This window comes from Haliaeetus albicilla, chromosome 19, assembly GCF_947461875.1.
Source record: "Haliaeetus albicilla chromosome 19, bHalAlb1.1, whole genome shotgun sequence".
Classification (NCBI taxonomy): domain Eukaryota; kingdom Metazoa; phylum Chordata; class Aves; order Accipitriformes; family Accipitridae; genus Haliaeetus; species Haliaeetus albicilla.
This window is the reverse complement of record NC_091501.1, coordinates 6,663,112-6,675,829: the sequence shown is the minus strand read 5'-3', so window position 1 is coordinate 6,675,829 and position 12,718 is coordinate 6,663,112. Positions and strand designations below refer to the sequence as shown.

Genomic DNA, 12,718 nt, shown 5'->3' with positions numbered 1-12,718 from the left:
AAGTATCCCCACAACCTGAGAGAGTGGGAAAAAGGAAAAAAAAATAAGAAGACAGGGAAGCAGGAGCTCTTGGAGACAGTCACCTCCTTTCTTACACTTGAGATAAGCAGAACAGCTTCCCACAGAGTGTGAAGCTGGTTTGCTGTTTATTTGAGGGGTGCCTGCAGGTCAGCAATGTGCAGAGCCAACCCGTTACCCCTTTGTGTCGAGGCTTCAGGACCTCACAGCAGAGCAACTGAAGGCAGAGCCCTTCTGGTGACTGTTTTCAAAGCAAGAATTCAGCAGCGTATGTCCAACTCCCTGAACTGGCACTCCTGGAGAAACATGCTCTCATACGCTACGCTGTGCCTTGCTACTAAGCCCCTGATTCCAAAATATTTACAGTGGCTCTGTTACTAGAGTTGCTTTACAAATCTGTTTCATTCTAGTCCAACTACTCCATCTAGTGTTTAATCTTCATAGTTCCACATTGTTCAAAAATTTTTTGTATCTTCAGTATTGCTAAATCTTGCAATTGCATCAGGTTGCTCACAGTGGTTGATGCTTTATTTAAAGCTCCAACTTCTGGAAACAAATGGTTACCTGAGAAAGGAGAATGGGGGCACTTTTGGTTTAGTTGTTTATTTTGAGCAGTTTCCAATCTCCCTGTGTTTTTTAGTAGAGCTTGAAGTCTTGACAGTGTATACCTTCATAAGACAGCTAATGAAAAAAATCTGTATTTATTTTATGGAACTTCATGATTTCTGAGCTATTTTTTGTTGATGGAACGTAACTCCTAACCTATCTGGTTTTGGAAGATCTGGGCCGTCACATATTTGAGGCTGCATTCACACCTGAACTATTAACATGAGTCTCTCCTGCCTTTCCTATTTCAGAGCTGGTAGGAATCTGATGACACCATGGCTTGAGATTAGATGTGCCTTTGCTGACTTCACCCCACCACCCATTGCAGCTGCAAAGAACTTGCAGCAGGTCGGTGCTTCCCTACTTCTCCTCGGGTTTATGACCAGCATGAAGGTTGAGTCTCTCCTACATGGACACATCCTATCATACAACCACATATCTGCTGGAGTGCTTCTGTGTTGGTAGAGGAGGGGTAGCTCTTCACCTTGCATTTATTTCAAAGCAGCATACTAGGTGATTTCTAATATACTTTTTAACAAGTATTAACAATTCAGAACAGATTTTGCCTTGAGGACTGAGGCTAGCATTAGGTGTAACACCTAATGGAGATCACAGGGGTACAGTACTGCCAGATCCCTTGACGTTAGCTGACGTCACTCAAAATGTCTTGCTTTTTTTCTTAAAACTTTCACTCCTGGGAGTGAAAGATCTCAGCTTTCATTATTTGAATATCCAGGTTAACTGTATCTCTATCACTCCCCATTAGAGAAAGAAGTCTGAAGACATGTTCTCAGAGCTCAAAAATCAAGTTAGAACTAAAAGTCCATTTTGTGTAAGTCATGATTTTTGAATGGCAGGGTTAGCGATACAGATACCAATTTACAACAGAGGCAAAGGTGGCCGCAGGAGGAGATTGCCCATCTCCCTGCCTGCCTCACCCCACAGTGCCAGATCTCAGCCTTGGCTCCCTCTCAGAGGCTGGGAAGCAGCTCCAGCCCCTTCCCCAGGTTATTCCAGTCGTGCCATCCTGATGGATCATCTCCCACGCTGCAGCTGCTCCACACTGGTGGGATCAAACCAGCGTGGTGTGACACTACGTAGGCAGTCTTGCAGAGGTCACTGCCAAGAGAAATTAGTCCCACCCTCAGAGAGTTTAATGGCCTGATCATTGGAAAAGAAAAGTTGTGTTTTCATAGCTACCTAGGGAAGCTTTCAGTGGGGATGGATACTTTCTGGGAATGTCATGGGCTACTGCTTCCCATGGCATTTGTATGTCCTTCTGTTTACGCATTATTAAATGCTCCTGTATAGGTTGTTATGACTACGTACAGATGTGAAACTCATCTGCAGCTTGTTTTCATGACTGTTGTCATTAAGAAAGTTTGGCTTCATCAGGAGGCCCCACGTTGTAACCAGGTGAAGAACCATCAACAGTGCTACGGTGCCACTAATCAACATTCAGTGAGGACTGGGGTGAAATCTCCCAAAACAAGGATTTACTTGCAAATTCCTGATATTAAAAAAAAAAAAAAAAAGTGACATGTTCTTTTAACCCTTGTTAACAGGCTAGTTCAGGGCTTCCTGAAGGAGGACACTTTCCGAAGCACAAGTAGAAACTCAGTGCCTAATTTCCACAGGAGATCAGAGGGTTGTTAAAAAGTTACGGCGATGCCTTCAGCTGTGGTTTCCCAAGGTGAAGGCAAAGGGAGCCGTCTGGTTCGGCTTTACCGTCCAAGGGCCTTCTCAGCTGAAGACAGTGCTTCCTCATCTTCTCCTTCACATCTGCTAGGGTCTTCCTCACATGACAAGCTCACGGAGGTACAAGGACCCAGAGCCAGCCCCTGCCGGTAAAGAACCCCAAAGGGCAGCCGGCCCCGGAGCAGCCCCTGGTGTCCCTCACTCTGCCCTTCTGCTCCAAACCCGAAGTTCGGCATGAGGCATTCAGCACGATCTAGCCACAAAACACGTGCGGCCGGACAAACCAAAAAGCATATGTGACAGCACGGGGCACTGCGCAAGCACCTAGCAAGAGGGCACTCCTCTCTTTAAACTCGTGCTGGTTAACTAGATCAAGGAGTCCTGCTTTCCTGGCCCTGGGAAGAGGAGAGCTCAGACTGAGGACACGGGTTCGGAGCAGTGAGTTCAGGTGTAATGAAATAATTGTAGCTGTGCATATGCATACTATGATGAAAAAACAAGTCTCTTGCTAGGGCCATGCCTGGTCTGTTCACCTATCGCTGCAGACACCTCCAACACACCCCCTGACCAAAGGGACTGCTCGCTTCTCCTGATCTGGAAACAACCCAAACCACTGCAGAGCCAATACATTCCCGAGGGACGAAAAGGTAACAGTCACTTTGGACTGTCTGTTGAATGAAATAAGCTCCCAAAGAGAACAAGAGCGCAGTCATCTTTGCTGGCTCTGAAAGTGCAGGGTCTCATTTAACCCAGCCCGTTACTCCCATCCAGCCATCCCACGGAGCAGTAACTTACTCTGGGAGCAAGGAGTACTACTCCGTGCAAATAGATGGGGCTGCTTCTGAGCTAGAGCCCTAACCACTGTAAGTAACACCGCTGACAGCTGGACCTTGTACTAAAGTCCTGCTCTGTATTTAGGAAGGTCACGTTAGCGAAGAGGAGGTGGAAGCCCTCTCTCTGAGGATGGGTTGAGCAAATTTGTAATACATTCCAACCCAATGTTTGCCTCATACTACAGCTGACGTCTTCCACTACTTGTAAATCCATCAGGAAAAGAACTTTAGAGGAGATTAACATATTCACAAATTCATGTGGAAAAATTTCAGTTAAAACTGAGGGCAATCCTTTTTACATATTGAAATGTTTAGTTCTGATATTCTTAATGATGAATTTAACTTTGGAAATGCCAATCTTTCTTTGAGAGGGGGCAGATTTTTTTTTTTTCTCTACTTCATTTCTTTCAGCATGGACTTTGTTGTTTAAAAAAGTGATCTCGGTTTCAATAGGCTTTTATCACTACAGAGAAAAATAAACATTCCCATCAAGTGTAACACTTGGGTTAACCCAAAATGCTCTGCTTTGCTTTTCCAGTTTTGATAAGAAACCTGGAAGATTTCTGTCTTTTTCTGATCTGGACTCATACTCTGTGTCCAGTGAATCTAAAGAGGAACATAATTCCACAATGACTATGCTGTCTTCCTGATTTTAAGCATAATGTTTTACTTACGTGTGATGTTCTGCTTCAGACTAAGGTATTTATTCAAGTTTTGGCTTCCTAGCTATCATCTTCTGTAATAGCATGAGACAAATAAACAGCGTAAGGCTGCACCAAGCAGTGCCTTAGTGTACAGCAGGTCCTATTAAAATGAAGTTGGTGTAAAGACTCTGCTGGTGGGTTTATACTGTCTCTGTGGACACCCTCAAGCCTGCAATAAGGTCAGAGGTATTGCCCAAGCAGAACCCACGAGGAAGCTGTATGCACACTAGGACAAGATAAAGATTATGGACAAATTGGCTTTTGAAGTGCAAAATAATTGGGTTTGATAAGCAGAAAGTGAATCTTTACCACATCCCAGTATACACACAGAGCAGCTAGTGTGGAAGCAAAGTGGATTCAGTTTTAGCAATCTGCTTATTGCTGGGCATGATTGAGCTGCTCTGACTTTACAGCACCCGTCAGAGTGCGAGTCTGGCCCCGCGGCCGCTGCGTCTGCACAGGGAAGGTGGAGAAGGGGCTGCAGGGACTGCGCTGTCAGCAGTGGCATAGGGCACCCTGGGTACGGAGCAGTCCGGGAGGAGCAGATTCACGCAGCCGGGCAAGGATTTGCAAAACAGACGGGGGACAAGAGCCAGGGGTCAGAAGAGCTTAGGAGCCTGCTGAGGTCTGGTGTTTGGGGGGGTATTCCTGAGTGCTGCTTGTTTTGGTGTGTGAGACTGGGAAAGGATTCTCCTCCCACCCAAAGTGGTTGTTGAACCCGTCCACAGGCACGGTCTGGGTTTGCTTTTAGAGACAGAAATGCTTTCAGCTTAAAAAGCCATATAGTCTTTCTTTAAATATGTGCCTGCCCTTCTGAGGGTCCAGTCCTTCTTCCATACAGACTGCTTGCTCTTTTTGGACATTATGCATTGGCCCAACATTGAAAGGTATTACAGACAATATGAATCAAGAGTAAACTTACGAAAAAAGTGGCAGAACTGGGTACATTTTGGACATAAAGCCAGCAGACGTAAGGAGCTGAGTACATAGAGGACATTCCTCAGAAAAAAAAAGCCTTCAAGCTACATAGGAAAAACAACAGTTGTCACTGTAGCCACATATTTTTGTGCAACTGGGACCTGAAGAGAAAACAAGAGTTTGGGTCTTTGAGCAAAAAAGCAAACATGAGAACATGCAGCACTCACTCTATCAACTGCCTGAGCAACCCTGAGGGATGTTTGAGTAGGACAAACATTAATGTTTCCCCAAAACACACTGAAATTCTCTTAAACTTGGCATCTCGGTGACAGGACATAATTCTGCGCCGTGAGCGCTCTCTCTGTAGCCGCTGGCCTTGTGCTTTCACCTACCTGTATATGGGGGTCCCCTACTTTCGGTCCATCCTGGCCCCCACTGGAAGCTTACCCAGTTCATCTGGACTGTGTTTGGACACTACGTCCTTCCCTGGGAGGTTTGCCTCCTGCGTGAGTACAGATGACATCGAGACTGGGGAGTAGCCATGGTGCTTGATGAACCAGCAGTTTGGGCTCTTGCTCCCCATGGAGATCAGGCTGTGGTGGGGGCTAATGGCTGGCCAAGTTTCATCCCAGCACAGAAGTAGGACATGGGCAAGATGAGAACCTGGGAGTGAGGAGCTGCTCCTGCCTCCCAGATAGGGACACAAGAGTGACTGAACAGCCCTCCCAGAGTAACAGAAATTTTTTCTCCAGCTCTTAAACCAACAAGAGGATGAACCTTCCCAGGTCCACACAGACAACTCCTTTACAGAAAGGCAGCCTGGCTGCTGATGGCACCACGAGGTCTCTCCTTTCTTTAGGTATCCCCTCAATTCCCTGTGTCTCAGTCCGGATCTTGCTTCCATGCTTTCTTCCCTGTCTTGGGAGAGGATTTATTTTTAAGAGTTTCATATTTACAGCTCACTTAACCCTCCTCCTCCCTGCTTCATGTCCCAGAGTAGTTTTATAGATTGGCTAGAGAAGAGGCAAAATCCTCAAAGCCAGTGCCAGAGGCACTGTCCCTTAATCGCTCCCAAGCACAAGCTGGGAGGAGAAGATGGTTGAGCCGTGCTCTCTGCCCGCATTCCCACACACCAGTGCCCAGAGAGACCCCGGCAGCCTGGGCAGCCCCCAGCCTCAGCAAGGATCAGAGGTGCTCCAGATGCACCACGCGTGGCCGTCAGCACCAGCGGCCGCACAAGGTCTGGCTCTCTGCGGCCGTCGACGGCTGCAGTGCCGCGTCTGCTCCAGGGAACGCTCTGATCATATTTTGTGGCTTTTGAGTTTTCCTTTTTCCTACTTCATGTGGTCGCGTGAGGCAATGACAGCCAGAGCAGCCGTCCCCACATCTCTTCCTTGTGCCATCCCCCTGAGACAAACCCACTGCGTTTCCCCGGGCCAGCGCCAAGGCAGCGACAGAAACCCTGGAACAAGGCGAGGGGTCTCCCTGCCCACAGGACACCACCAACAGAGAGTCTGAACCAACTGCTGTAGCTAATCTGCACCTCGCAGTTGATTTTATTAAGCACGGAAGGGGTACAAGAGGAAAAAAAACTCCTCTCGAGGTCTTCCTCCTTGTTGCCCCACTTCATCTGCCTATCACCACCTTCCCCATCTCTGCTGCGGATGTCACTGAGCACAAAGTCTGCGTCTCTGAGGCACCATGGTTATGGCCCAGGTGGGGAAGGGTGGAGGTTATCTCAGCCGTGCATGCACAGGAGTCCTACACCACTGTATACAGGGCGAGATCCTTTGCACTGAGTTAGAACAGCCCAAGGGCTGCTCTGGTTTACACACCCCAACGCTTATGAATTCACTAATGGCAGCCCCGAGGAGCTGAAGCTGCAGGTCAGGCTTGTACCATTAAATCCCTTTCCTCCAGCCACCCGTCCGATTCCCTACTACATTGCTAACAACATGCAAAACTGATATCAGAGCACCTATGCCAGGTCTCTTGGCAAGCCTTGGTGCTGGGGGAGACCGCAAGTTTGCACAGAAAGAATTGGCTTCGCTGGGATGGGAAACCACCCAGGCAGCAGCGCAGACTTCTTCAGCTGAGGCCCTTTCCCTCAGTTGCCATCATGTTCACTGGGGAAAACCATGACTCAGCCGGTCTAGTTTAGGTACCTGCTTGGCGGCAAGAAGAGTCACATCCAAGAAGTTGCTACTTCTCTCTTCCCTATACTAGCTACCCTGCAGATTTTCCTTCAGGGCTGACAGCAATTTGGTTAGTAGACAGCAATGCATTTAACCAGAGAATATCAACAACCTCCTTAATTCACTCAGAGACGTGCACGCCACCGACGTACGGACATTTTGCAGGACTGTATTACAGTTGTCAGTTCACAGATTTAGACTAGCTCTGCTGCTGTTGGTATGAATTTCCCTTCATCTTAATGAATCAAATATGTCCTATAACTCAGAATTATTTTTCATTTGTACTAATACCACACAAACCTTTCATTTCCTAGTCAATTCAGTTTATGAATGGAAAGTATGCAGGCCACAACTTTTTACAGTGCTCTATAGAAAGAGCTGCTTTCAGGCACAATTATTACATGATGATGTTCTGAAAAACAAGGTCACAAAACCAATATAACACTGTATTTGCTTGGGAGGACAGAGTACAGAGCTGTGTGTGTTGCAACACAACCATCCCGAATTGCAAGGATTTCGTGCTTTTTAAACAGCATCCATGACATCTGGGAAATATTTCTGCAAGAATAAATAGGCACACAATGTCCTGAAAGGTAAATGGCTCCTTGTTTCCCCAAGAGCTTTCCAAATCAGTCAGTGCAAGTTGCTGAGTCCCTTTGGTGTAAACAAAGTGCTGTCATTTTGATGCTGTTTTGTAGGTATCCTCTACCCACTCCGTAGAAGTACCACTGGTGGGAAGATGGTGAGCTTATTTATATCAGATTTACTGAGGTGAACAAGGGCTAAGGGGATGGTAGCTGCCCCCAGTAGAAATACTTCATGCAACATGTGCACTATGAGTCACATGGCTCACATGCAGGTTATATTTGCCTTTCTATACGTATACACATATACATACACATACATACTCATATGTCAATCTCAGGTTATGGCCCAATTCTCTTCTGTCTCTTACTCAAGCACTTACAGTGGAATATTTCCTTCCTAAGTGGAGAAAATGTGGGTTTTTTCCACCCTCATATCAGTTCAAAATAGAGGTTTTAATTTAAAAGTTTGAAATTAAATTTTAACTTAAAAAGGCTACTTCTGTTCCAAGATTTTAAGGGATTTTTAACCCCAGAAAAGAAATGTATGCTGCTTTCCCCCTTTATGGCAATGAAATGGAATCACAAACATGACCACAAACACCCTGAGCAAATGCTGCTGCAATGCAAAAATGTAAAGACTTGGTCAGGTCTCCTGAAGGAAAATATTTACCTCAAATGTGCGCAGAACTTTAGCCAATGCCCCAACTTCTTCTTTCAGAGAGAAAATCAAAGAAATCACACCACTTTTGTTTGAGGACTCTTCAATGTACATGGATTCCTGAAAGAAAAGAAAACAAACAAGCAAACCATTTACATTCACCCTAGGAGTCAGTTTTTCTTTACTCCATTTCCCTTTTGCACGGCATCAGCAATGTAAAGAGGGTAGGAAGTTACTTTAAGTGGGAACCAAGGCAACTGTTGCTGCCAGAAGTAGAGCAGCTCTGGGGCTGCTCTGATTTATGATGGTAGAGCCACAAATCCCTTCTTTCAAACTAGGACCCATGTAGGAGCGAGGTAGTCAAAAAGGACATGAAAATAGTCTAATATCGTCTCTGCTTTGCTTCACCTCTCAAGTGTACCAAGCTCACGGATGACTGGAAACATTTCTGCACTTTGGTTTCAGCTACAGTGCAAAGACCTTCCCTCAGGCTTTCTTTTCATTAACACTCAGGATTAAGCAGAGCAATGTAGATGAGCTCTGTGCAGAGATGCTGGCCACAATCTACGTTTCCTTTCAGTTCTGCTTGTACCTTCCAGGTAGCCGCAGGAGAGGTGGTATTCACAAGAGGGATATGGAAGGTGGTTTAAAAACAAAATAACAACAAAAAAAAAAAAAAAAGGAAGAATGTTGGAGCAAATATTTGGATCTTCCCTAAATCCCACAGTGAGTAAAGGCTCAGTTAGGGCAAGACGTGTTTTCGTTTATGTTTGTTCCCTTTCTCTTATTGGTCTTCTGCTCTGCAAATTCCAAAAGGCAAATTCCAGTATTCCCAGGCAAGGAGAATGTTTATTTTAATTGTTTTCGTGGTTCTCATTACCAGAATGCCTTGGTATGTCTCAGTACATGTGTTTCTTTTCACAAAACCTGTGTTAAGTAGGGAAGAGCTATTTCACCATTTCAGAAACAGGAAACTGAGTCCTAAAGTGCGGCCAGATTTTCAAAATTATCTGGGTACCTGACATGGCAGGTAAGTGCCCGCTGACATTTCCAGAATCAATTGATTTTTCTGATGTCACAGTAAGTCAGGTGCACAACCATCACAAACTTTTGGAAGTCACATTAATGCCTTATTGGTTGGGGTTTCTTTAACGACTACCGGCCTTGGGCAAATTGCCCCTGGTTGGTATTTCAAAGGTCACACCAGAGGGCTGCAACACAGACCTACTGATGTAACAAGTCCTGGGCCAAAACTTGATTCAAGGCATCCATTCAATTTTTGTATCTGTATTTTCAGTCAGACCCTGTCCTCATTATAGCTATTGCTTGATTTAACATATAAATCAGAGTATAAAGAATCTCAGTTCCCAAATATTGTCCTCAGAAAAGACAGTCTTTGTAGCAGACAAATTAATAATCAAATCCAGCTGCCCTGAAGCCATGAAGTTCTTGGTGGGGCTACATTTTCTGAGGCAGTGTCTTAAGGAATGGCCTTCCCTTGTAATGTAAATAATTGTTGATTCTTCAGGCCATCTGAGGCTGCTGCTAACCTGAGAATTCTTTGTCAGAGACTGGCAACAGGGAGACTGGCTTTATTTCCAGTGATTGCAAAGGTTATCCAAAAGTTTTCCACCTTTATGGGGAACCTCCAGCAGGAACTGTAGTGGAAATACTAGTTTTACGCACCAGAAGGAAGATTGTCAACCTGTTCAACTGTGACACTTCCCGCAGCATCTCTGGGTCTCCTGCGTTCTCACCCAGCCAGGGAGCCAGCCCAGCTCTTACTTGATGGGGTCCAAGAGGAAAAGCAATCAGATGTAATGTAGCAACTGGCTAATGAAACCCATTAACAGCTCAAGCAACCACAAGGGAAAACAATGACAGGAGTCTGTCAAAAGGCAAACCAAACATCAGTAGTCCTGAAATTTTATGAGAGTGTAACCAAAACTGTCATCTGAAATACTGTCCATGCATTGCTTTGACCTTCTGCTTTCCCCCACCACAACCAAAAGTGATCTTAAGGACAGAACTGTGCTACACCAGTGTCTGCCCGATGGACCGAGAATTTTTCATAGTCTGCACCAAACTGTTTTAAATGCCATGCAGTTATGTTTTCAAAATACCATTGCCAAGGCATGCTGCGCGGACAAACTTCTGTGGCAGGTTGGCTTGAATCCACCTGACAAAGGAAGACTGTGTGGTTTGGACACCTTCAGGGAATATAATGCAAGGTTCAAGTCCTGCAAGGTAATTCTGATGTTAATTGATCTCTTTATACCATGCAAACACCCAAAAATGCCTTAAAAAACCTTCTTTCCAACCCAGACAGATTGTCATCGGTCACTAGCCTTGATGTGTTGAGATCAGTCACTTTCAATCTGTCCTCACTCATTTTCCCACTCTAGTAAATTGATTTATGTTGATGCTTAAAAGTAAGACATGTTGCAGTAGGGAGTAGGCACTAAGCCTGCAATAGAGTGATACTTGCTTAACTCCTTGCACATCTGCATATGCACTTAGTTCACTGGAAGATCTCTGTACAAACGTTAGTTCGTGCCTGAGCCTGTCCATAGAGATGACAGCTTTCATTGCAAGGGGAAAGAAGAGTAAAATGACTGCTTTCCTGGTACCCAGTTCTTATCAACATATATGGAGACAATATACGTCAATACACACTGGAGATAATATACATCAACATATACACTGGAGGCAATATACATCAACATACACACAGGCACTCACATCTATTGCTGAGCTTTTTGCAGTACCTATGCATAGTTTTAACTATTGATCACAGTTTATCCATTCTCAATTCTAATTTCTTGCTTTTTAACATATAGAGAGGAATTGCAACTTTGGGGTAGTTCTACTGTTCTATTACTACTGTGATTATGATTAAGAGTTGAACAAATTGTTTCACTGTCATTGAAATATTGCCTATATGACATGTATACATGATTTATAAATGTAGCGTGGAATAAATTAAAGCTCTAATTTTCTTCCAGCTCCTTTTTTTTTCAGGAAGTAAAATAAGTACCAGTTGATGAACATGAACATCCATTCCTGGACCTAGTACAGTCTCAATGATAGGTGAGATATAGATACAAGGATGGGTTTACCTGAGCGCAGTGCAAATCTGCATTTTTAGTCAACCACTTCACATACAGATTAACATTGCCTTTCTGACACATGTGGCAGCATTGGAGGTCAATAAAACAGACCTGTCAGCCTTCTAATCCATTTCTGAGCTGGTTAGATAAAGCCCTTCAGAATTAATTCCAACATTGTTAAAGCCAGAGCAAGCTTTGCTTGCAGTTTCAATGAGAGAAAAAATTCACTGCTGTGCCATAAATTCTAGACTTACTAGATATACAAAATAGTAGGAAAAAAATGGGAAGAATATTTCAAAGGAAGTAAGATTCCCAAGTTACTTCTGAAACTGGAGCTAGTTTCCAAGTCAGACTTCTTAAGGCATTTAGATGCTCGGCTCCCATAGATGCCATTGAGACCAAGCAATTATAGAACTTGGAAAAGCAGCAAGGTGAGACCCTAGAGAATTGTTGCGGGAGTTCAGACTCAGCACACAAAGCAGTAGGAAACCAGGCTGCTTCAGCTGCTCCGCTCTTAAAAAGGCATGTAGAAACTGCAGCCCTTTTTTGCACATCTTCTGCAGCTTGTCTCTGGGTTCAGCAGCATCGCATAGGACACGTACATGCAGAGTTCGGTCCTAATAATTAACCAAGCTGACCTCAGGTTATGTCACTGCCCATGCAGTAACTATAGTGCCTGTAATGGAAAGGCATGGGCTTCAGAACTTTACTGTATTTCTCAAAGCAAAGGGTTCAAAATAAGTCAGTAAACATTAAAAAAGGGGACATCGGAGTCCCAAAGTTTGACAAATAGCTCCCAGAAGAGCACATAACTTCATCTGCTTTCCTTTAACAGAAGAAGACAGCTTGCTTTCATCACACAGGCTCAAGACCTCTAATTAGCTGCTGGTCTTTGCTGCTGCTTCTTCTCTCTGCCATATATGCAAGGATACTATCGCAATGTTCATTTTCGTTCTCATTGCACTTTTGCAAGCACAATTAACAACAGACAAGCGTGCTGGCTGCCAAAAGGGAGAACGGTGGCAACCAGGCAAAGCATTGAGACGGGTGCGTTGTTTCCTCCCATCCCGGGACACGCTGCCTCTCGGAGAGCGGGGAACAAGATTTGCAAGCGGGGGGGGGGGGGGGCAGGAGGGAGGCAGTCACAGCTCCCCCCCTGCAAAGAGTGGGCACACAGACCCCATCGCTTACCTGGAAAGGGTCGCCATTCATTTTGCAGTGCTGCGCATCCATGTTGCAGAAGCAGTGATGCCCACGCAGGGAGGCCCCTCGGTCGCTGCAGGTGAAGCCTTCTGACCTTGCTGCAGCGGCCAGAGCTCTGCGCAAAGGTATTTAAAGTGGAGCGAGCAAGGCAAAGCCATCCCCTTCCCCCCAGTTCCCCAGTTCCCTCC

At 45.2% G+C, this 12,718-nt stretch overlaps 1 protein-coding gene across 1 annotated transcript in view; it reads right to left on the bottom strand.

Annotated features, from left to right (window-relative positions):
* The window catches only part of PAH (phenylalanine hydroxylase), a 41,174-nt gene extending 28,456 nt beyond the window's left edge, over positions 1–12,718 (bottom strand). Inside the window, exons 1-2 of the mRNA XM_069807457.1 lie at positions 12,519–12,718; positions 8,230–8,337 (exon numbers count right to left, since the gene is read on the bottom strand). Of these exons, the coding sequence (XP_069663558.1) occupies positions 8,230–8,337; positions 12,519–12,560 (150 nt within the window). The 5' untranslated portion in view covers positions 12,561–12,718. The remainder of the gene's footprint in view (positions 1–8,229; positions 8,338–12,518) is intronic.